At 47.2% G+C, this 22,610-nt stretch overlaps 1 protein-coding gene across 2 annotated transcripts in view; it reads right to left on the reverse strand.

Annotated features, from left to right (window-relative positions):
- The window catches only part of ZDHHC8 (zinc finger DHHC-type palmitoyltransferase 8), a 346,441-nt gene that overhangs the window by 30,889 nt on the left and 292,942 nt on the right, over positions 1-22,610 (reverse strand). For both annotated transcript variants that reach the window (XM_069620016.1, XM_069620017.1), the window contains exon 7: positions 804-936. In XM_069620016.1, the coding sequence (XP_069476117.1) occupies positions 804-936 (133 nt within the window). The remainder of the gene's footprint in view (positions 1-803; positions 937-22,610) is intronic.

The raw sequence follows: 22,610 nt of genomic DNA on the forward strand, positions 1-22,610 counted from the left end.
TGGCCTATGGGGAACTCTGGTGATTTCCGCGTGGTCAGGGGTGTTGCTAGGTCTGGAAGAGATCCGGTGCTACGCTCAGGGACGTCATTTCACCAAAAAGCCAGGGATAGCGGAAGTAACATCACATGATCCTTGACCTCTGATGACATCACAGGAAGTGATGTCAGTTGACCCCACCCCGAGTGACATCATGGGAAGGGATAGAACATGACCTTTCACCCCTTTAACTCCTGTTCTTTCTTATTTAGGGGCACTGCTAAAGTGTTACACTTGTGCAACCCCCTGGTTTTTTTAAGCTGCCTCAACATAAATCCCAGCCACCCCCAAAACAAAGAGGCACTTGCCACAGCCCAGGAGCTTCAATGCAAAAATATTTTATAACGTTTTAAATCTTTTTTTTTTTTTTTAGGGGTAGCAAGGGAGACCATAGGGGTGGCAGCTGCGACCCCTGGGGACCCCAAATGACATCCCTGACTACGCTAATGTCGGGACTCGGGGCTAGCTGGTCTTTTGGTTGTAGCCCTTGAGATTCTATCTGGGGGTACAACCAAAAGACCCGCGGCTGTTGACCCCCCCCAGTTCCCCAGTAGCAATGCCTCTGTGTGTGGGCCTCTGCATCATGGGCCTCTTTTGTGTGGTTACCAATTTTATTTGCTCTAATGGGAAAGGGATTGGGCTTGCTCGGGCGGTGCCATTTGCAGTCGCCTTCAAAAACATTTCCAGCTGCTCTTTTGCTTCACAGTCCACCCCCACACCCCCCGTCTCTCACTGCCCCTTCCCGGGTGTTTCCGTGGTGGACTCACCTTGCTCCTGTGCAGGTTGGCCTGTATCCCATTGTCGCTTATCTTCACCGTGATGTGGCGCTCGGACAGGTCAGGCCTGAGGAAGGGCGGTTTCACGGTCACTGCTTGCTTCTTCTTTGGCTTAACAATGTACCTGGAAGTAAAAGAATGCATGAAAAAGATGCAGCTACACGTAGAGCCTGCCAGATTCGCAGGACATGTCCTGAGTTACAGGAAACGCTCAGGAAGCCCGGTGCTGTGGCTGCGACTAGGCCTGTTACATGCAACACCACATCCTCATGATTGCCGAAACACAGTGCATTAAGAACACAAGCCAGCGGCAAAGAGAAATGGCAGCTCTGTCAGTCTCCCTAATGTGGAACAACCAGCAATGTGAGGTTGCTGAAGTGCAAAGACTTTACTCCTGCAAGCTGCAAGAAAGAAATTGCAGGAAAAAAACAGTCTCAGACTTTAGCTTAAAATGTACTTCTCGTGAAGTTCCCTTCACCAGGAACTGGCTCTGAGATCTAGCAGACTCTGTAAAGTGTAATTGACAATATCAACTTTGTAAAAATACCTAATAACTTTTTGCTCATCGATTTCACCATTTTCAAAACTCTATAATCACCGCTAACAATTTTTAAAAAACGTTTCAATTTCTTTGTTAAAAGAAGTTGTTTGTTTATTTTTATTTATAAGGCACACCTAACCCAAGGATATCTGGGCGCGTTACATCTTACATGGATACTTAGAAATTTACACAAAAACAGAGTATATACAGCGAAGAACGCACACATATGACTGATTTACCAATACAAATATATGATTAATGCAGCCAGTATGATAATCATTTTCCAACCATCAATAAAGGTCGGGCAAAGTGCAAGGTGGCCGTGGTCCTTTTTATCGATCCAGGGAGAAAAGCCACATTTTGGTTTCTTTCCTAAATGTGTTGTGTGAAGGGGCTGGTCTTAAGGTTGCGGGCATGGAATTCCACAGTTGGGCTGCCATGACTGGGAAGCTACTGCCCCTTGCTTTCTTGAGTTTGAAGTTTGGTGCATTGAGGCAGTTAGCATGAGGGGATCTGATGGGACGTTAAGAGGTATGTTTGGTGAATTTGTCCACAAGGTATTTTGGGGCCAAGTTGGAAAGGCATTTAAAGGTCAGGTTTAGGGATTTTAATTTGATTCTGTCCTGGATGGCGAGCCATTTAGTGGAGCGCCTGGCATTGGAGATATGCTGTATTCTAGGGATACTTAATGCCATTCTAAGGGCGTTGTTTTGTAGAGTTTGCAGTTTGCTAATGGTATGTTTACTAGACCCCAGGTAGAGTGCATTACAATAGTCTAATTTAGACAGAATAAGAGCTCTGGCTAATGTAATGCAGAGGTCAGTGGATAGAAATGGTTTACATGCGTTGATGAGTTTGCATGTAAAGCTGGTGACTGAGGCAGCTGCATTGACTTGTTTATTCAAGTTCAGTGAGCCTTAGTTGAACACTGGGCGAGGAGTGGGTGGGAGGGGAAGGCTGTTCCCACCTTCCAGTTGGCATCCCACATTTTGAAAGATGGATTCTGAGAATTCTAGGGAGAACTCCCTTTCCACGAGACAAGCAATTTCTTTTACATATCTCTGTTTTTAAGTTACTTCTGGGAGCAAATCCATCTTGCGTGCACGCCTCGAAATATAACAGCGCCTCGCTCCTGTACTAATTCATAGATGAATGTGGACACTGTTTATAAAATTTTATTTTTATTTCATTATTTTTTTTAATAACATGCCTAATACCATACCTGAGTTCGGTTTCTAAACGCGGATCCGGGACTCGAAACTCTGTAGCTCTGCGTGGTCTTGTTTCCAAGACCTGCGCATTTCCCCTGTGCTATCCTCCGTTCATATGCTATGAGTTTTTTTAATGCAGTGCCATTCACCACTGCAATGGTCTAAGACCTGTGTCTCTAAAGAGGTTTTGGACTGCATCTCCCATGATTCTTCACCTTTCACTATGCTGGCCAGGACTCATGGGAGTTGTAGTTCCAAGGTTTGCATGCCTGTTCAGTCAGTGTAGACAGTGTAGAACAGCTTCACTAGGCCAATGTCTTTGAAAGGCCAGTAGGTTTCTATGGTGAAATAGAGAGATTTCCAGAAAGGTCAGTGTCTGATGGAAGGTTTTTAGGGACGGGAGAACCTGGCAAAGGCCTGGGACATAGGGAAAAACTGGTACCCCTCATCCCTGGGAGAGCAGGGAGCCTTTACATGTTGACAATCATTAACAGGCAGCAGCAGCAACACGCTAACAGAGGCAGGGGGCCACAGCCTGCCCTTATTCATATGCCCCCATGATGCAGACACACGCTTCATACTTCATGCTGATTTAGGAAGGCTCAAACCTCCCAAAGTACCATCCCTTTGTGAATGCAAACCTGCTTCAACTGTCTTAACCTTGGACAGTCTGATAAGTGCTATGTAGGGACTCTGTCATGCCACTTGGGAGGGCTGGGGGATTATGGTTGGACTGAAAAGGCCCTTATTTATTTATTTATTTGCATTCAAATTGAATAACACATTTTTTTTAACCAAAATTACAACAGCATTTCAATGAATGTGATAAATAAAATTGAATGTATGGTGACAACAAAAAAAATAAACGACCAAACAGACAGACAAGTGTGTATCCTTCCTAGAAAATCAGGAAAACTTTACACTTCCAATCTCTGGGAGGACATCGAACAGGAATTTGACTACTGCAATAACATACGTGATCTTGTGGCCTGTCATTAAAGGCTTCCACCAACCGCCCGTATCTGAAATTTCAAAGTCTGAGAAGATTGGTCTTAGGTGAGTAGAACGTTTAGCAAATAAGGCTGGGCACAGTGTCATGATGTGAGAAAGAGATTCGATTGAAGTTACATCATTACAGTGTTGACAATGGTTCTCCAATGATTGACCACAGTTGGCCGAATCTCGTTGGTTGGGTGCAAGTTCAAGCGAGTCCTCAGGAATAAGTCTCAGACCAGTTTGTCAGGAAATTGCTTCAAATATTCATGTGGCGAGTTAACTTTCCACCGTTCTGGTGGTAAGTGAGCTACCGAGCGGTATGTGTTTACCATCTCTTGCGTTGAAATCCAGTCGCAATCCTGGAGTTTTCTTTTAACCCGTAAAGGGTTGGACGTTTGTTGCTCGAGAGAAATGCCAATTGTTTCTAGGAGGTTTAACATGGAGATACGCCATCCTGTCAAGAAGGGATTGCGGTTTGATATGATATGGCATTTATAATGCACCTATACACAAGTGTTTGACCACATCTCTTTATGAATCATCGCTAACAACACGGGTCTCGAGCGATTACTACATTTCATGAACAGGGCAAGCCTGTTCCAGTTTACCGTACATTTCAAGGAGTTCAGATCTAGTTCCCTTCGAAGAATGGCAATAGGTGTAGATGAAGGGACCCCCAAGACTCTTTTCCAAAACGAGCCTTCAAGACGGTTCCAGAGAGGTTCTGGGATGTTAAACATCGCCTTCGCCCTGTAGTTTACTATGGGGAGGGGACCACGTTGGCTCTGTAAAATGTTACCACTGGTAAGATGGAAAAACGACCGATCCTTCTGTTCAGCATGCAAGCTTGGCTGGTAGATGTTTTCATTTTTTCCAAAAGATAAGTTGTCCTCGGAACTTCAGTTTTGGAATTACTCAACCAGACGCCCAGGTACTTAAAGGATGGTACCTGTTCGATCTTCTCTCCGTCTAAATACAGGGGTTGATGTTTTGTCCCCTGGATGCAGTTGCCGAATGTCATAGTCTTGGTTTTCCCCTTGTTGATTTCAAGGTCGTTATTTTTGTTGTAAAGCTGTACAGCTACCAGTTGCCTTTGAAGGCCGACAGGAGTCTGGTTGATTAATATGACGTCATCTGCGTATAAAAGACAAGGCAACTGGAGTCCTCCGACCTTGGGGGGAAATGATCTCGTAGACATGAAGGCGTCAGGCATGTCTGCCATAAAGAAGTTGTAAAGAGCTGGGGCCATGGGGCACCCCTGCTTGACCCCTCTAGCAGTAGTTATTTCGCTGGAAAGGATCCCTGCTTTGTTCAGTCTGAACCTTAGAGATGTGCCAGAATTCATTGCCATGATGGGATCAAGTATTATTTTTGGGCATTCTCTTTGTTTTAGCTTCAACCAAAGTTTAGTTCTATTGACTTGGTCAAATGCTTGGACCAAAAAGGCCATCTATATGTTGGATTTGTTTTTCCCAGAATTTCCTTTAAGTGATTGTAATAGTAGGATATTCACCGCACAAACCAAATCTTTGACACATCCACTTTGAAGTGGATCATTGCAGCTAGTGTCCTCACACCATGATTGAAAATGGTCGAGGATGATGGAGCTGTAGAGTTTACCGATGACATCGAGGAGGGCGATAGGGCGATAATTTTTTGGGTTTCCTCGGTCACCTTTTTTATGTATAGGGACCACTATCGCTCTCCTCCAAAAACTCGGCAACTGATGACACGTAGCAATTAGGTTGAATAACATGGAAATGAAAGCTGCCCATTCGTCAGGAAATTCCTTAAGCATACAGTTAGACAACCTGTCAGTTCTTGGCACTCTTGAGCCGTTCAGCCTCTTGATTCGACTTACAAGATCGGATTCATAAGAGAGGGATAACCATAAGCCAGGACAAGCGGTAGAATCGATGATTTCGTTGGTGTCACAGTTCGTGGAGTAAAGGGTGCTGAAGTGGTTCAACCAAGTTGCCTCACTTATAGGATTTGATTGGTCGAGGTTGGAAGCTGATTCTTCTGGTTTTATCAATGACCAGAATTTCTTGGGGTCTTTGCCAACCAATGCTTTTAGCATGGACTCTGAGTCATTCTGGTACTGCTGGTGTTTAGAGGCTAAGAGCCAGTTTTTGTACCTTGATTTAGCAGTGATAGCTTTTCGATGATCGTTAGTTAGACCAGACCTCATCGCTATCCATAGCAAATTTCACACCTCCTTTCGTCGAGCCACCACTTCGGTGTTATAGGAATGCTGATGATTTTGGGCGGTGAAGCGCTTCTTAGGATGATAACAAAATTGTTCCAAGAGTGGTGAGTATTCCACCGAACAACCTTTGTGACCCAAGTTGGACGTTAAGGCTGTTATTCTTGTAGTGGATAATTTCAAGTGGAGACCGCCGTTACAGGTGACAAGGGGTGTTAGCATCGCTGGCGACAGCCATTCCAGCAGCAACAGGTGATGGTCACTGTTTGTTGTATTAATGACCTGAAATTGCTTAACCAAGGGCAAAAAGTTATTTGAAATGTAAATGTAATCCAAAACCAAAGTGGAACCTCTTTGCTCCCACGTTGGTTGAGAAGGGATATCGCCTTGACAGTTGCCGTTAACCAGATGCATGTCTCTAGAGTCCATAAGGAGAGACCATGAATTTCGCTTAATGGAGTAGGGGTCGCTGGCGTTCCATGTACCCGCTTGCTTTTTATTATTGACCAAGTCTGGGATATTAAGGTCCCCACAGATGATGACGTGTGTGCACTGCTGGTTAATGAAAGCATCGTCCAGTAGGTCAGTGACCTGAGTAATGAATGCTTCCGTAGTAAACACATTGATAATCATTATTTTAATCACGTCTTCGGTCGTTGTTGGTACTGCCTCGCGATTCCAACCAACCACTACTTCTTGTGTTAAAGCGTTTGTTGATGTAGAGTTTAGGAGGGATAGGGGACGCCTGATTTCACCGCCACAGGAGACCCGCGTAGGGACGGCCTGCAGACCCTTTAGAAGCAGGATTGATTGATATTTTTAAAACCGTCCAGAACTGGCTTTTTCCTCAGCCAGGTCTCCTGCAGGCACATCAGGTCAAACAGGCCAAAAGCCCTTTTATGCGGTCTGTAGGAGCAGGAGGGTGTTGGGGCAGGAGTGAAAGATAGAAGTAAATAATGACCAAACGGAGGCATGATATAGGAGGAATTGGCTTCGTTTATCGCCTTGTAGCAGACGAGGCTCCTTTTCTTGAATGTATGAGGCATCCAGGGGATTAAATGAATGAATGTCCCCTGTCATCTGGACGCCACTGGAGATACTATTGAAATTCATGTGCTCCGGTATCTTAATCCACTTAAAACCAAAAAAAGACTACAACTTCCAGAATGCATTGATCCGTTAGATGAAAGCCCAGGAGGACTGGGGAATGCTTGCTCAGGCGACATGGAGTCACCGTGCCAAACGGTGCTGTTTATTTGGAGGAAAACAATGTTTGAGTCAGTAGGAAAAACTAGCAATATTAAGTTTTAGGCAAAGGGGCTCGGAAGCTGGAAAAATGTGAGGCTAACAGTTTAGAGCAGAAGGTTTGAAAGTTTAGGGGATTGCGTTTAAACCTTCTTGTTTGGCAGATCCGTCTGAGCGCCTAGGGACCGATTAAGTTGGTGACGGTGCACGGTATAAATACCTTCAACATTTAAATGGACAACGGCCTTTGTTTGGTGCTGTATGCGTTCAAAAGGGTATCTAGTGATAATAGAGAATACAATTACAGACAATGCTATAAGAGAGAAACAAAAACAGAGAAAAAAACATCGAACATTTTAAAAAATAGATGTGGGGTGGGGCAAGGGAGTAAAACGGGTGGGAATGGGTTGGTTTAAGCACATAGAGAAATGGGAGGTTTAGTGGGGGGGATACCCCCCAGAAAATAGATATTTTTTCACAGTTATTGTTTTCGCTAAAAAATCATTCTCTGTTATGTATTCTCCGTAATCACAAAGAACCGTTCAAAAGCAATTACCTTTCTGTATGTCTGTTACTTACTACAACAAAATTGCAGGTGCATTAACAAAGCCACCAGTTTTGACTTGTGTAAACCGACAATGTTTTCCTTGTTGCAACTGTAGGTATAGAGATCACACGCCCATGTACGTTCCTGGTTTAACCAGTGTGAAAACTGCATTCCCAAGCTACCATCTTTTGCCCGGTTTTTCCAGAGTATGCTCACATTAACACACCATATCGCAGGTATTGCCAACATACAGTAAGGTACTTGCATCACTGCCAGTTACACACATGGCTCAGCTTTTGCAAGCATACAATAGCAACTTGTACAATTTACTAGGCATTTCAATATGTTGGGTCCTGGGAAGGCGATCCAAGCTGCAGAAGGTCCAGAGATTGTGCCAGCACAGAGACCGTAAAACACTTATGTGTACAATGTCCTACTTTGTGTACGATGAGGGATCGATCGTATTACACCCATGAATTAGATCAACGCAGCAGGACCTGCGGATTAGGATTTTAAATACAAATGAAATATCCTTATCAATTAGGCTTTTTAGAGGTTCTAAAGGCATGCTTTGTGGAATTTTAATGTTTCTATTCATGTATGGCTCTAATAATGTTGTGGTTTGTAATATTGACTGTTGCTGTATCTTGTTAAATTGTGTTTTTAAGAAATATTGTAAAAACTGTGTTTGATTTGTACTGTAACGCACAATAATTAAATTAAATAAATAATAAAATATGTTGGCCTGATACTTGTATCAAATAATACTTTGATTTGTATAGAGCCTCATGTAGATGGACCGCTTCTAAGCTCTGTAATAATCAGTGTTATTACCCACTGAAACTTGGTTCATCACCCTCGAACTTGTCACATAGCATCGTCCCATTCCGGAGATAAGCACGTTGCACATGAGCTATCCATCCAGTATGCAACTATTTGCCAAACATTGGCATTATACTCCCAGGTACCACCCCCATTAGGCAGCTAATGCCATCACAGGGCAAAGTACTGATGCCATTTCCTACACGTGTACCCTCACCACATGGCAGATCGTGCCTTTAAAATGCTCATGTACTCACACAGTTTGGCAGGTATCGTTACAATTTCTCTAGGTACTCACATCGTCTAGCAACATGACTGCTTCACCTTATAGCCTATTCACTTCTCTCGTCTTCCCGATAGCACTTTGAAGAAGTAGCTTCAAGGCTCTCTTTGTAGCCTAACTTTCCTTAATATAGCTAGGAACTGCCCCCTTTCCTCCCCCTGCCTTCCTCCTTCTCTTTCCTTCACTCCCCCTTGCAATCTTATGCTAGGGCATCTGGAACGGCCTCCGAGTGCTGAGTTTGGGTAGACGTGATTATTGGGTCGCTGACAATGTCGAACCTGAAATTACGAATTCGAAGTGTACGGCGTGCAGTAATCACGCACATCTCTGCCGGCCTCTATCCCCCTACCCTCCACTCTCCTACCCCTAAATCTTACCTGCGTCGGCACACTTAGCGTATGTCCACTCCTGCTGCGCTTTCCCTGCGACGTGAGTTCCTCCTCCCCACTGTGGGGCAGAACTTCCGCCGCAGGATACCTTTTTGACAAAGAATTGTTAAGATTTAATTTCCCCCGATTTCCGTTTTTTGGAAGCGGGGCCACCCCACAGCCCCCAAATTCCCATATGTCGAGCGGGGGACACCCCCGCTCCCATTATTAAATATTTTTGTAATTTGTGATTTTTTATAATGCCGAATGTTTATAAAAGGCACATGTCCATATTTTATTTCGACATTTTCAGACGAATCACTGAGTTCACTAGCTGAAGACAGCCGTTTCGGCCGAAAAAGTTTGAATAAAAAAAAGCCAAATGCGCATTTGGTAAAAAAGACTGAAGCCCACAACACCGTTACAAGGGGAGCGGCGTTTGTGTGGTGGGGGGGTCCCTCGCTGTCCTAGCTCGGTATTATGGGATGCGGGGATGTCCCCTGCATACATTGAATGCACAGCGGGGGACAAACACCCAAAATCCCAAAATCCAAAAAGCTCAAGTTTCAAAATGCGAACAAGTGGGCTTTGCAATTTTGTAAAGTCAAGCTTTTGGGATTCGGTTTTTCAACATAGATCTGAAGACAGTTATTGGCTCTTGCTACAATTTCAACGTATTGATTTTACGTACAAGTTAATAAAACGTTAAATTGGAAGGATTTAATGATGTCGGCGTCGCGGAGTGCAGTGTGCGGCAGCAGTAGAGGAGCAAGTTAAATGGGTATATTTTGGGGTTTTGCCCGGGCAATCTGTGAAAGGCCAATAGGTTCCAATAAGGAGCTGTCCCGGCAGACCAGGCTTCAAGGCTTCAGGCTCCAATAGCAATCATGGAGCTTTCCTGGCAGGCCAGTGTCTGTAAAAACGCAGCAGTTAGCAATGGTGAAATAAAGAATTTGCTTGGATTTATTTGAAGAACAGTGATGTCAATTTCGATGAGAAATAATTTACAATAACTCATTTAGTGATGGCGCTGAAAAACCCACGAAACGTGCCTATACAATAGCACAACAATGAGAACAAGTGCTGAACACGTTTATGAAGAAATTTTTTTAGCCTGGAGGTTGAGGGGTGCTGCAAACTTATGAGTACTGTACAAATATACACAATTACATTCTTACACAGCATTGAAGGGAGTGGTGTGGTAAGGTAGGGAGAATGGGGGAGGGAGGGCAGAGAACTCCCTCTCTGGCCAGTAGGCAAAGTTCAATCTAAGCTCTGAAGAGATCCACCGACAGGCTGGCTTTGATTGAGAGGGGCAGCTGATTCCAATCGAGTGGGGTGAGTAGGGAGAAAGAGCGGAAGTGAGAGAAGGCACGAGGCATGTGACAGTGAGGGTGATTGCTGAGGAGGAGCAGATGGAACAAGTTGGTGAGTGACAGAGATACAGCCAGGCAGATACTGCAGAGCAAGGCCATTGATAGCGTAATAGACTAGACAAAGGAACTTGAAAAAGTAGCGACTGTGCATGGGGAGGCATCCAGAATGGTGTCGGTAGGTGGAAGTGGGGAGGGGGTGCCTCTGGGTAGGTTGCAGAAAGAGCAGTTAGCAAAGCTGAGGACTTTGTCTAGAGTCAGGAAGGAGTAGAGAAGAAGTCCAAGGAGTAGGCACAAGCAGTAGGTGGGCATTCAGAGCACGAGGGTTGACAGAGTTTGGTACGAAATGGTTGCATGTTTCGAATGTAGAGAAGGTTAGTACAAGCAGTAGAGGAAGTGGTAATGATGAATTGGTGCAGTCAGAGGTCCCCATCAAAGAACCCTATGGTTGTGGGTCTTAGGTGAGGGAGCAAAAAGGTCAGGTGGGAAGGAGATAGGAGAGGCAAGGTTAAAGATGGTGTTAGAAGCAAAGAGAAAGAGTTCAGCTTCAGCGTGAGGCAGAGGAGAGCCAACCAGTGACAGTGAATTCAGCGAGACAGTTGGTAACTCCTTCACCCCAGCCAAGATGGCTGGGGTGAAGGAGAGAAAGATTGTATGATGTCAGCACAGAGGTAATAGTGAAAGCCAAAGGTTGAGAAAGGTCTTCCTAGGGCAGAGGTATAGAGGGTGAAGAACAGAGGTTCAAGGACTGAGTCTTGGGGGATGCCAATAGGTAGAGGTGGGTTTAGAGGTTTACGCGTTTCAGGAGATTTTAAAGGCATGACCTTCTGGGTAGGAGGCAATCCTGGCGTGAGCAGATTTGCAAACCCCAAGGGTGAGGAGGAGAGAAGAGCGGGTAACAGTGTTGAAAGCAGCAAAGAGGTCCAAAAGGATGAGCATAGAAGAGAGTGTAGAAGAGAGTGTAGAAGAGAGTTTGGATTGGTGAGAATCATAGAGAAAGATGGAGACGTACATGAGTGCCGTCTCAGTGCAGTGTTTACTACAGAAACCAGAATGAAGAGGATCTCCAAGGCGGCCATTATCCTCAAGGGATCAAGTCATCTGGTTCAAGCCCACCCACTCAAGGACCTGTGAATAAAGGGGTAAGATTGAAAAGGGACGATAACACACCCGGATGATTTGGTCAGCAGAGGGTTTCTTTAAAAGGGATACCACAGCTGCAGATTTGAAGGAGGCAGGAAAGAGTCCAACAAGGAGAGAGCCAGAGGTGTAAGAGCTCAGAGAGATGAGGGCAGGTGATTGGGGTTAAATGTTTGATCATGTGAGGAGCAAACAGGTTGAGAGGAGTGCAAGAATGGGTTAGCACAGTGAAGGACAGGTGCTAATTCAGTAGATGAGGTAGGAGAGAATTATTGAATATTAGAAGGGGAGGAGTGGCAGACAGAAGCGGGCTGGGGAAGGAAGGGAAGGGGAAAGAGAAGAGGGTTGTGACTATCACGAATTTTAGAGATTTTGAGCAAGGTCATAAGACGAGTGGCGTGAGGCAACATATATTGACTTGGTTGGGGTGAACAAAGCTTTGAGGGTAGATGAAGGTATGAGGGTAGGTTTGTCAAGTAGCAGGATTTGGCAGAGTCTGGTGCAGAGGTGAAGGCAGGAAAAGACACTTTGTTGTCTAGCAGGGTCGTGATTTGCACCAGCATTGTAGGTCACAGCACATGTTTGTTTGATGGTCTGCATCTTAGAGAAGCTCCAGGCCTGAGGACTGGGAAATGAAGGTGTCATGCAGGATAGTGTTGGTCAATTGGAGTCATAAGTGCATAGTGAAAGTCAGAAAAAGACCAGTCAATAGAAGAGGCATGTATAGGACAGAAGAGAGGTTCTCACATCATCAAGGTAAGGGGCAACAGAGTCCTGCCTGAATTTCTTCTTAATCATTGAAGAGGGGAGACGAGGAGTAGAAGGTGGAGGGACCTGGATGTTAAATTGAACAATGGTGTGATCAGAGGGAGAGTCAACGGAGAGGGCAGAGGAGGAGAGCGAAGGAGAGAGAAACACAAGGTCAAGGGAGTTCTCACCAGTGTGGGTGGGACGGTTGTGGAGGGAGTGGTCATATAGGAGGGAGTTAAGTTCAAGGCGGGTGAAAGTGGAGGACTTGGGAAGATTAAAGTCCCCCAACATGACAATGGGGATGTCAGTGGGTAGTGATCAAGGAGAAGGTCTGATCAGGGAAAAAGGAGATGTGAGGACTGTGGGGTCAACACAGAGCAAGAACAGTGAAAGGAGTAGACGGGAGAAGTTTAACAGTGGCATATGCAAAAGAGGAAGCAGTGATGTCACAGAGGCAGTGGCGAGGGCCGTATTGATAACTCCACTACCCTTACGAAAATGTTGGTTCAGTGTGGAGACCCACTAGTGTAGCAGAGTCATATGGGGAGATCCAGGTGTCTGTGACAGCAAGAAGAGAAAGTTGAGTGTGAAAAGAGTTGAAGTGGCCAATGATTTAAGAAGACTTGTTGCGTAGACATTGTATATTCCAGAGGCCAAGTGAAAGAGCGGTAGGATATGGGGTAGAGGAGTAGGTGGTGTGCGGTAGCTGACGTGGACAGATGAGGTAGGAGACCCATTAGCCTTTAGTGAATTCTCATTATAGGGTGCATACTGTGGAAAAGGTTTTACTGCAGCCTGAACCAAGCTCTCTGAGGGGCTCTGCTTGCAAGGGTGGTCGGTCAGAGTGCTTCCAGGTTCCCCACCACTCGAGGTTGCCCCCCTGATAGGCTAGCCTTCCCCTGGGAACTCCCATTGTTGACCTCAAGACTGAAGCATGGATATAGGAAGAGAAAATCTAGCCAAATAGAGTCACTCCAACTCTCCCTGAAATGTATAAACATATTGAGAATGGATTAGCCACTATGGGGTTAACACAATATCCAACCGAGGGATCAACGACAGCAAGATCTGAAAAACAAGGCGCCTACTTTGGAGTGGTCTGAGAAGAAACAGCGCCACCCAGTGGCCAGATAAAAGTCATTCTTGTGTTTCACCATAAAGACATTAATTTATTAATATCTTTCATCATGGTTATGGGGGCGGCTTGAATGGCGCTTAATGGCACTCCAAGGGCTCTTCGAAGTGCAGGAGTGGCGAGAACGCTGTGGAAAGGGAGGTAAGGAAGAGGTCTGAATAGAAACCCGTAGTGGCAGTGAAAAGAAACAGATCCTGACAATGAGGTGCAAGCAAGGATGCAGTGAGTGGCACCAGGGCGAATAGGTTAGAAACAAGCAGTCTTCCTCTCCTCCACCCCTCCACCAGGTGGCGCACAGTGGCCAGGCTCTGTCACTTATTGATACCTTATAGGCGATGAGGCCGCTGCCTTGTGTTTGGCATTTTGTTTCTTTCGATTTTTGTTGTTTGATGTGTGGGATCAGGATGATGCGCCAGGGAGAAGCTGCTTCTAGGGCTGCGCCCCCTAGTGGCCTTCTGTTATGGAAATCTGGTGGCTTATGTGGTAATACATGAACATAATAGGCGACACAGAAGTAAACTCCCCATGGTCTTCCTCTGGATCCCTGATCCAAACACAGTGCCGTGGATATATCGCCCAGCGTGCTTCTTGACTCGCGATGCCAGTGTCAAAGTTTATAAAATGCCCAGCTCTGTGTTTGTAATCCATCCAGGGGTATAGCGCTTAGCTCAATTCTTCCTCTCTCAAGCCCAGTCTCATGGATAAAGCACCAACCTCACTTCTTATGGGATAAAGTGTGCCACTCACTGCTGTAGGGATATAGTGCCCAACTAGCCTCTGTGGGGAAGCTGCCCAGCTAATCTCTGCAGGGAAGCTGCCCAGCTAGTCTTTGTGGGGAAGTTGCCCAGCTAACATCTGTGGGGAAGCTGCCCAACTAATCTCTGTGGGGAAGCTAACCAGCTAGCCTCTGTGGGGAAGCTAACCAGCTAGCCTCTGTGGGTAAGCTGCCCAGATGACCTCTGTGGGGAAGCTAACCAGCTAGCCTCTGTGGGGAAGCTAACCAGCTAGCCTCTGTGGGTAAGCTGCCCAGCTAGTCTCTGTGGGGAAGTTGCCCAGAGAACCTCTGCGGGGAAGCTGCCCAGCTAGTCTCTGTGGGGAAGTTGCCCAGAGAACCTCTGTGGGGAAGCTGCCCAGCTAACCTCTGCAAGGAAGCTGCCCAGCTAACCTCTGTGGGGAAGCTAACCAGCCAGCATCTGTGGGTAAGCTGCCCAGCTAACCTCTGTGGGGAAGCTGCCCAGCTGACCTCTGTGGGGAAGCTAATCAGCTAGCCTCTGCGAGTAAGCTGCCCAGCTAACCTCTGTGGGGAAGCTGCCCAGCTAGCCTCTGTCAGTAAACTGCCCATCTAACCTCTGTGGGGAAGCTGCCCAGATAACCTCTGTAGGTAAGCTGCCCAGGTAGCCTCTGTAGGTAAACTGCCCAGGTCGCCTCTGTAGGGAAGCTGCCCAGGTAGCCTCTGTAGGTGAGCTGCCCAGGTAGCCCCTGTGGGGAAGCCAACCAGCTAGCCTATGTGGGTAAACTGCCCAGCTAGCCTCTGTGGGGAAGCTGCCCAGCTAATCTCTGTGGGGAAGTGTTAGGAAAGATTTCTTAATTGTGGGTAATTTTCCTTCCATGTGGCAACCCCTAAACTTTTTGCTGTTGTTTTCACCATGATCTAGACTTTGCCAGAGAAGTGCAGCCTTCTGCCGCACTCCTCTGGGCTTTCGCTCCATTCTTACGGGGAAACTGACATGCCCTTAAGACAGTCAGTACCGGGAAACGCTGTTTTCCGTAGTTTCTTTATCATGTTGCAGCTTTCGTGCAACATGACACAAGAGGGCACTGTAAGCTAAGTTACTGCTCTCTTGGGTCTCTAGTCTTCTACAGGCCCTAGATACTCTGTTTGGATTGTAAATGATCGGTGCAAGTGAATCACGGACGGGAATGGTGGCAGCGATCGTTTCTTGTGTTTTTGAGCTCCTTTTGGCGTTTTAAGCGCGTTTCTAGCGCTTAGCCAAAATGGTGGTCTGGCTCCCAAAATGGCCAGACCACGAGGCTCTTTGTCCTGTCCGCTGACCGTCTTGCCCCCTTCACCTTCCCCAGGTCGAGCCGACCGGGGCCTTCCTTATTTGGGCATGTACTTTCCCACGAAACACAGATGCTTTCGCGGGCTTCTACAGGCCTTGTGTGTGCCTCCAGGATGTGGGCTGGGATGTCTGGTCCCAATACACATCCTGGGTGCCAGAGAGTCTAGTGTGGTGTGAATGCCTGGGACCACTGTGGTCCGTGATAGGTCCACGTATGGTGTGAGTGTTTTATGAGCGGATCTCCCATTGGGTACCCTCCGTTTTGGCTCGAAGGGAACCGTGGATAAGAGGGGGCTGGAAACGCCACTACCATGTCGATCTCCTGAGTTCTCACGAACAAGGGAATACAGGAGCCAAGTATCCTGCAACCACAAGGCTGAACCGAGGAATCGCTGGTGACCCGCTGAAGGACTGCTCCTCTGCACTGCTGTCGCTTTGTGAAACCCTTTCTACCTCTGATCGAACCAGAAGACCTGTACTGGTACTTCGACCCTTGGAATAGCAGGGACAGCTATTCTCGGCATCTTCACCATCTCCTGCACGTAAGCCTTCGGAAGTGTCTCTGGGCCATCCAGCAGACTGACCAGCCTACCCAGGAGTCTTGCTCTGTAACCGCCGCCAGGTTGTGTTGTATTTCGAGTCCTTGTCACTCTCACACGATTCGTACACTTGGCATTCCCAGGTCTGAAGTGAGTAGTGTACATTTGTCTGAGATACACACGGCCGCTCCGTTGCCCTGCTGTGGTAACAAACTGTGCGGGTTCATTTCGTTTGGGACATCTTTAACTCAACTCTGCTGCTGCAGAATCTACACGACGACGAGACGTCCCCTGCTCCCCTGAACCTGCCAGCACTGAAACTGACGCGGAGAAGCCTGGGTCTGCTTGCATCGGGGACCGGTGAGTAGCATAGCTAGGAACTGGTCGCGTTCTGCTTCTGCCCACAGTGGAGGCTGCGCTTGAGTCGCGGAACTCTGTTCTTCTTCATTTGTGCACCAAACTGAACTGCCTGATTCCCTTGAAGAGACTCCCCTCAATCGCTACCCTGATTGGTCTGGCTTGTCCAGAGGTTACCCTGTTCCAAGTAATTAGCTTGGCCTTCTGAACCTCTGCGCCTCCAGGACAGAGTTCAGAAATCCGTCTTAACAGGAAGCTGCCCACCTAACCTCTGTGGGGAAGCTGCCCAGCTAGCCTCTGTGGGTAAGCTGCCCAGCTAACCTCTGTGGGGAAGCTGCCCAGCTAATCTCTGCGGGTAAGCTGCCCAGCTGACCTCTGTGTGGAAGCTGCCCAGCTCTGTGGGTAAGCTGCACAGCTAGTCTCTGTGGGGAAGATGCCCAGAGAACATCTGTGGGGAAGCTGCACAGCTAATCTATGCAGGGAAGCTGCCCATCTAACCTTTGCGGGGAAGCTGCTTAGCTCTGTGGGTAAGCTGCACAGCTAGCCTCTGTGGGGATGCTGCCCAGCTAACCTCTGCGGGGAAGCTGCCCAGCTAACCTCTGTGGGCGAGCTGCCCAGCTCTGTGAGTATGCTGCCCAGCTAAGCTCTGCGGGGAAGCTGCCCACCTAACCTCTGTGGGGAAGCTGCCCAGCTAGCCTCTGTGGGTAAGCTGCCCAGCTAACCTCTGTGGGGAAGCTGGCCAGCTAATCTCTGTGGGTAAGCTGCCCAGATAACCTCTGTGGGTAAGCTGCCCAGCTCTGTGGGTAAGATGCACAGCTAGTCTATGCGGGGAAGCTGCCCAGAGAACATCTGTGGGGAAGCTGCTCAGCTAATCTCTGCAGGGAAGCTGCCCATCTAACCTTTGCGGGGAAGCTGCTTAGCTCTGTGGGTAAGCTGCACAGCTAGCCTCTGTGGGGATGCTGCCCAGCTAACCTCTGCGGGGAAGCTGCCCAGATAACCTCTGTGGGTGAGCTGCCCAGCTCTGTGAGTATGCTGCCCAGCTAAGCTCTGCGGGGAAGCTGCCCAGCTAACCTCTGTGGGGATGTTGCCCAGCTAACCTCTGTGGGTAAGCTGCACAGCTAGCCTCTGTGGAGAAGCTGCCCAGCTAACCTCTGCGGGAAAGCCATGGTATCGAAAATTCATAAAGCGTAATTTTCGCCCAATAGAGGCATCTTGGCACTGTCATCGTAATTCAGCAACACAGATCAGGATAACAGGAAGCAAACCTAAGGTGTTGTAGTGCACAGTAGGTTTTTAGTCGTTTTTTTAAAGTAAGCTTGAGAAAAGATATTTCAAAGTGCAAGATGTATTGTGTTCCAGTCCACAAGTCCTTGCACCATTGCAGAAGAGTCCTTTCTGGGGCACCTATGACGCCAGAAGAGTGCGCAGTGCATGCTGAGGAGTAGGGTTGGACTCTGTATCCGGTACAGGAGGAAGTCAAACGCAGCTAAGTATTATGTATAGTGCTGTTATATAAAGTGTCCACACCTTTAAAGGAAGGCGGTGTAACACAGAGAGGGCTTTTGCGTAAGACACATAACAGGGTTTATAGAGAAGCAGATGTACCACAGCAGATTGCAGTCCAGCCAATGAGTAACCCACACAGCTGAGTCCAGCCAATGAGTAACCCACACAGCTGAGTACAACCAATCAGTAACCCACACAGCTGAGTACAGCCAATGAGTAACCCACACAGTTGAGTACAGCCAATGAGTAACCCACACAGTTGAGTACAGTCAATGAGTAACCCACACAGCCGAGTCCAGCCAATGAGTAACTCACACAGCTGAGTACAGCCAATGAGTAACCCACACAGCCGAGTCCGGCCAATGAGTAACCCACACAGTTGAGTACAACCAATCAGTAACCCACACAGCTGAGTACAGCCAATGAGTAACCCACACAGTTGAGTACAGTCAATGAGTAACCCACACAGCTGAGTACAGCCAATGAGTAACCCACACAGTTGAGTACAGTCAATGAGTAACCCACACAGCCGAGTCCAGCCAATGAGTAACCCACACAGCTGAGTACAGCCAATGAGCAACCCACACAGTTGAGTACAGTCAATTAGTAACCCACACAGCTGAGTCCAGCCAATGAGTAAACCACACACCTGAGTCCAGACAATCAGTAACCCACACAGCTGAGGCAGACCAACTAGGCATAATGAACCTTGAGGAGAGTGAGGCCATAACAAACGCTACACAATGCTTTCTACCCCGCATATCCCGTGGCTTCTACGTCGGTCATTACTTTTAAGTAATTTACTTCCAAGTGATTACTTCGAATTACTTTGATACATATAGGTAATTGTAGTTTAAGGGGTAAAAAGAGGGTTGGGCAGGGTTTGTGGTAGGGGTAGTAGTGAAGGAGTGGGCATGGGGGAGCCCCCCACCCCAAATAAAAAAAATACAAAAATAAAAAAATCAGTGTGAAATGTCGAAGTGAGTTACATCGAAGTAATTACTTTCGGTAAAATTACATGGAACCCTACCTAAATAACAAATAGGGTTCCCGAGAGTCCTTATGTGGTACCACTATGTTTATCCCGCCTTATCTGAGGGAAGAAGGAGGGTGAAATCAAGGAGGACACCGAGACTGTGCCTCTACGCATTACAGCGAGGTGCTTGGACCCAAGGCACTTGGGCAATAATTGGGGCTCAATCAGGGCTCAAGTCGAGGGTACATGCAGGTAATCGGGGCTCAATCAGGGCTCAAGTCGAGGGTACACGCAGGTAATCGGGGCTAAATCAGGGCTCAAGTCGAGGCTACACACAGGCAGACGTAGTCCCCCCCACCTTTTTTCAGAGGGCACCTTGATATGCTAATTTCTGGTGACGCCACATTCAATTGGTATGTTATTGAGTCCCCCCACTTTTTTGGGGTCTTGACCCCTGGGCTAAATTGATATGCAACTATTGCCAAACGTGCTCATTTCCAATTTAACAGGATTGGACTTCATCCAGGATTCAACAGGACTTAAACATGACGGAAAACCAGTGGAGAGTTGATATTAATATGGGCTTGTTATATCCAAGGCGAAGGAATCTGTGTGTCCTCCGGGTCATCGTCCTTGAGACCATCTTCCTTCCACTGTAACCAGATTATGCATTCTTGTAAGAAAAACTGCTTTGTAACCATCTTCCTTCCACTGTAACCAGATTATGCATTCTTGTAACAGCGCCACGATGCCCCCGGGCTGACGTGCGCTTTAAATAAATTTCAAATAAATAAATATATAAATAAATAGACCAATAGGAGTGCATGATATACATTAGGGCCAAGGTGTAAATGCTAAAAAATATAAGGGGGGACAAGGCTGACCCCTGTGAAACACCACAAGTGAGTGGGATTGGTGGTGGGGGGTTAGAGCAATGAAGCCTGCTCACTGACTGACTTCAGCCTTGAAAGGCATGAGCGACGTCAAGTCGAGAAGGTTTATTCCTAAGCGAGTTCATCATCCTGAAGCGGCCTCTCTGGTGTAGTACACGGAACTCTTCTTTGACTAGTTTGAATGCTCACCTGTGGTTTCTTAGAACTAGCGTGAACTAAGTTCTAGATTCAGCAGAATAAGACGCCAGCAGGTTGGTTCCAAGGACCTCAGCTTGGATTTCAGTATTCTAAGGTCTGAGGTGACCCGTCTTTCCTTAGTCTTCAACTCCATTTTTTTCTGAATGGTGGGCAAGCGAGTTAAGTAATTGTAATGGGTTATTTATAACGCGCTTAATACCCAGAGGTTTCGAAGCATGGACCCGGGGATCGAACCTGTGTTGCTCCGGGTCGTCTTGCTTCCAAGGTGAAGGCGTTGCCCCTGAGCTATCCTCCCGAGGTTGACTGGCCAGGGTCTAAGCAAAGTGGGTGGTATTATGATTTACATGGAGTTCATTGGCTATCTCCAACGGATCAGGACAACTCGATTTCCCTGTAGGGAACAGAGAGCAGATGGTGGTGCGCCTATGAACATTAAGAAGGGAGTGGCTGTGGGCGTTCTGTGTGGTCTGACCCCCCCAGCTCAACAGGTTAAAATTCTCTGCTGCCGCAATTTGGTCATTTGTGAACACCATATCAAAGTAGGCCACCGGCGTGAGGGAAGTTAGACAATAGGGCTCCAAAGTGCGTAGCTTAGAGGGTTACTGAACATCGCTGTCCCGGGACATTCATGGGGTCATCTAACCATATTAAAGTCTCCCATTATGGTGACGTGTGCTGTGCAAAGTCAGCAGTCGGGGGGATTTGGGAGTGGCAGAGGTGGGCTCAGTGCATCAGGGGATACCGCAGGGTTCTGGGGGGATGTAGATCAGTAAAGGATTTGGGACCCTGTGGATGAAAATGACCAGTGTATTGGGAGAAGGTTACATGATCGCTTGTCAGGATGAGACATAATTTTGAAGAAAATTCGACATTTTAGTTGATTGTGATTCTACCCCCTCTTTTTGCATCGACTATGGGTGAGATTATAGTAAATGAGTGAGCATATCTTTAATGACCGAGTTTGCATTGTCTGCAAGCCAGAACCACATAATCAAGCAACAAACCCTGGGTACAACCAGAGCCCAAAGGCATTACGAGATCCTGCAATGCCCCACCCCAGAGGGGTTTATTGCTATTAGCATCCTGGCATGCTTATCAGGTTACTAACGCCAACACAAGATGGCCGCCATGCAGAGGCGTTGCTAGGGGGTGGCTAAGGGGACTGCAGATCAAGGCCATGATTTTCTGGTACCATCTAACACGACTGCAGATCAAGGCCATTAATTTCTGATACTATCTGACAGGACTGCAGATAAAGGCCATGGTTTTCTGGTACTATCTGACAGGCCTGCAGATCAAGGCCAGGATTTCCTGGTACTATCTGGCATGACTGCAGATCAAGGCCATGGTTTTCTGGCACTATCTGGCATGACTGCAGATCAAGGCCATTATTTTCTGGTACTATCTGGCATGACTGCAGATCAAGGCCATGGTTTTCTGGTACTATCTCACAGGACTGCAGATCAAGTCCAGGATTTCCTGGTACTATCTGGCATGACTGCAGATCAAGGCCATGGTTTTCTGGTACTATCTGGCATGACTGCAGATCAAGGCCAGGATTTCTTGGTATAATCTGGCATGGCTGCAGATCAAGGCCATGGTTTTCTGGCACTATCTGGCATGACTGCAGATCAAGGCCATGGTTTTCTGGTACTATCTGACAGGACTGCAGATCAAGGTCATGATTTTCTGGTACTATCTGACATGACTGCAGATTAAGGCCATGATTTTCTGGTACTATCTGGCATGACTGCAGATCAAGGCCATGATTTTCTAGTACTATCTGGCATGACTGCCGATCAAAGCCATGGTTTTCTGGTACTATCTGACAAGGCTGCAGATCAAGGCCATGGTTTTCTGGTACTATCTGGCATGACTGCAGATCTGGCATGACTGCAGATCCCATAGCTTCTTACCTACACTAACCCCTCCACCGGTGTTAGGAATATTAGAAGGCCAATAAGAGCCTTGTGACCAGGTCAGGCCACTGACTGTGACATTGTGATTGGTCATTTATAACGCGCTTAATACCCAGAGGTTTCTAAGCGCGGAACCGGGTATCGCACCTGTGTTGCTCCGTGTCGTCTTGCTTCCAAGGTGAGCACATTGCCCCTGAGCTATCCTCCCAAGACCATTGTGCTAAATTTAAGTATCTGAACTCCCATTTTCACATGTTTTGAGTTTCAACTCTCATCAGCCCAATCCAACACAGTCAATAGTGAGGGATCATCGGAGTCCTAGCCAGAAACATCTGTGCAGCTGCAGGTTGCATGCTGGATCTGGACTTTTTGTTGTCCACCCCTAAAAGATTGAGGAATGAACACAGCATATAGGAGTTTCAGCGGCCAAAGCCAGGAACACCCTTCTGGTAGAACTACGTAATGCTAACCCTATCACCAGCTTCAAAAGTCATCTGAAGACGGTCCTGTTTCCAACAGGACCTGGTACGGCTCAGACCTCGTCACCCAAAAACACAAGTGAGGGTGGCCGAGAGGATATGGCGTGCTTCTTGTACATCCTCTGACAAACTGGCCTGCCGCCTGCTCCAAAGGCAATACCGACTCTCTGTACTCACCAAGAAGAGAGCTCTTATCCAAGCCCACGTCTAGGCGACATCTAACAACTCGGCTGAAAATCTGCAAGGAACTG

This window comes from Ambystoma mexicanum, chromosome 10 (assembly GCF_040938575.1).
Source record: "Ambystoma mexicanum isolate Mex_15411 chromosome 10, UKY_AmexF1_1, whole genome shotgun sequence".
Lineage (NCBI taxonomy): Eukaryota > Metazoa > Chordata > Amphibia > Caudata > Ambystomatidae > Ambystoma > Ambystoma mexicanum.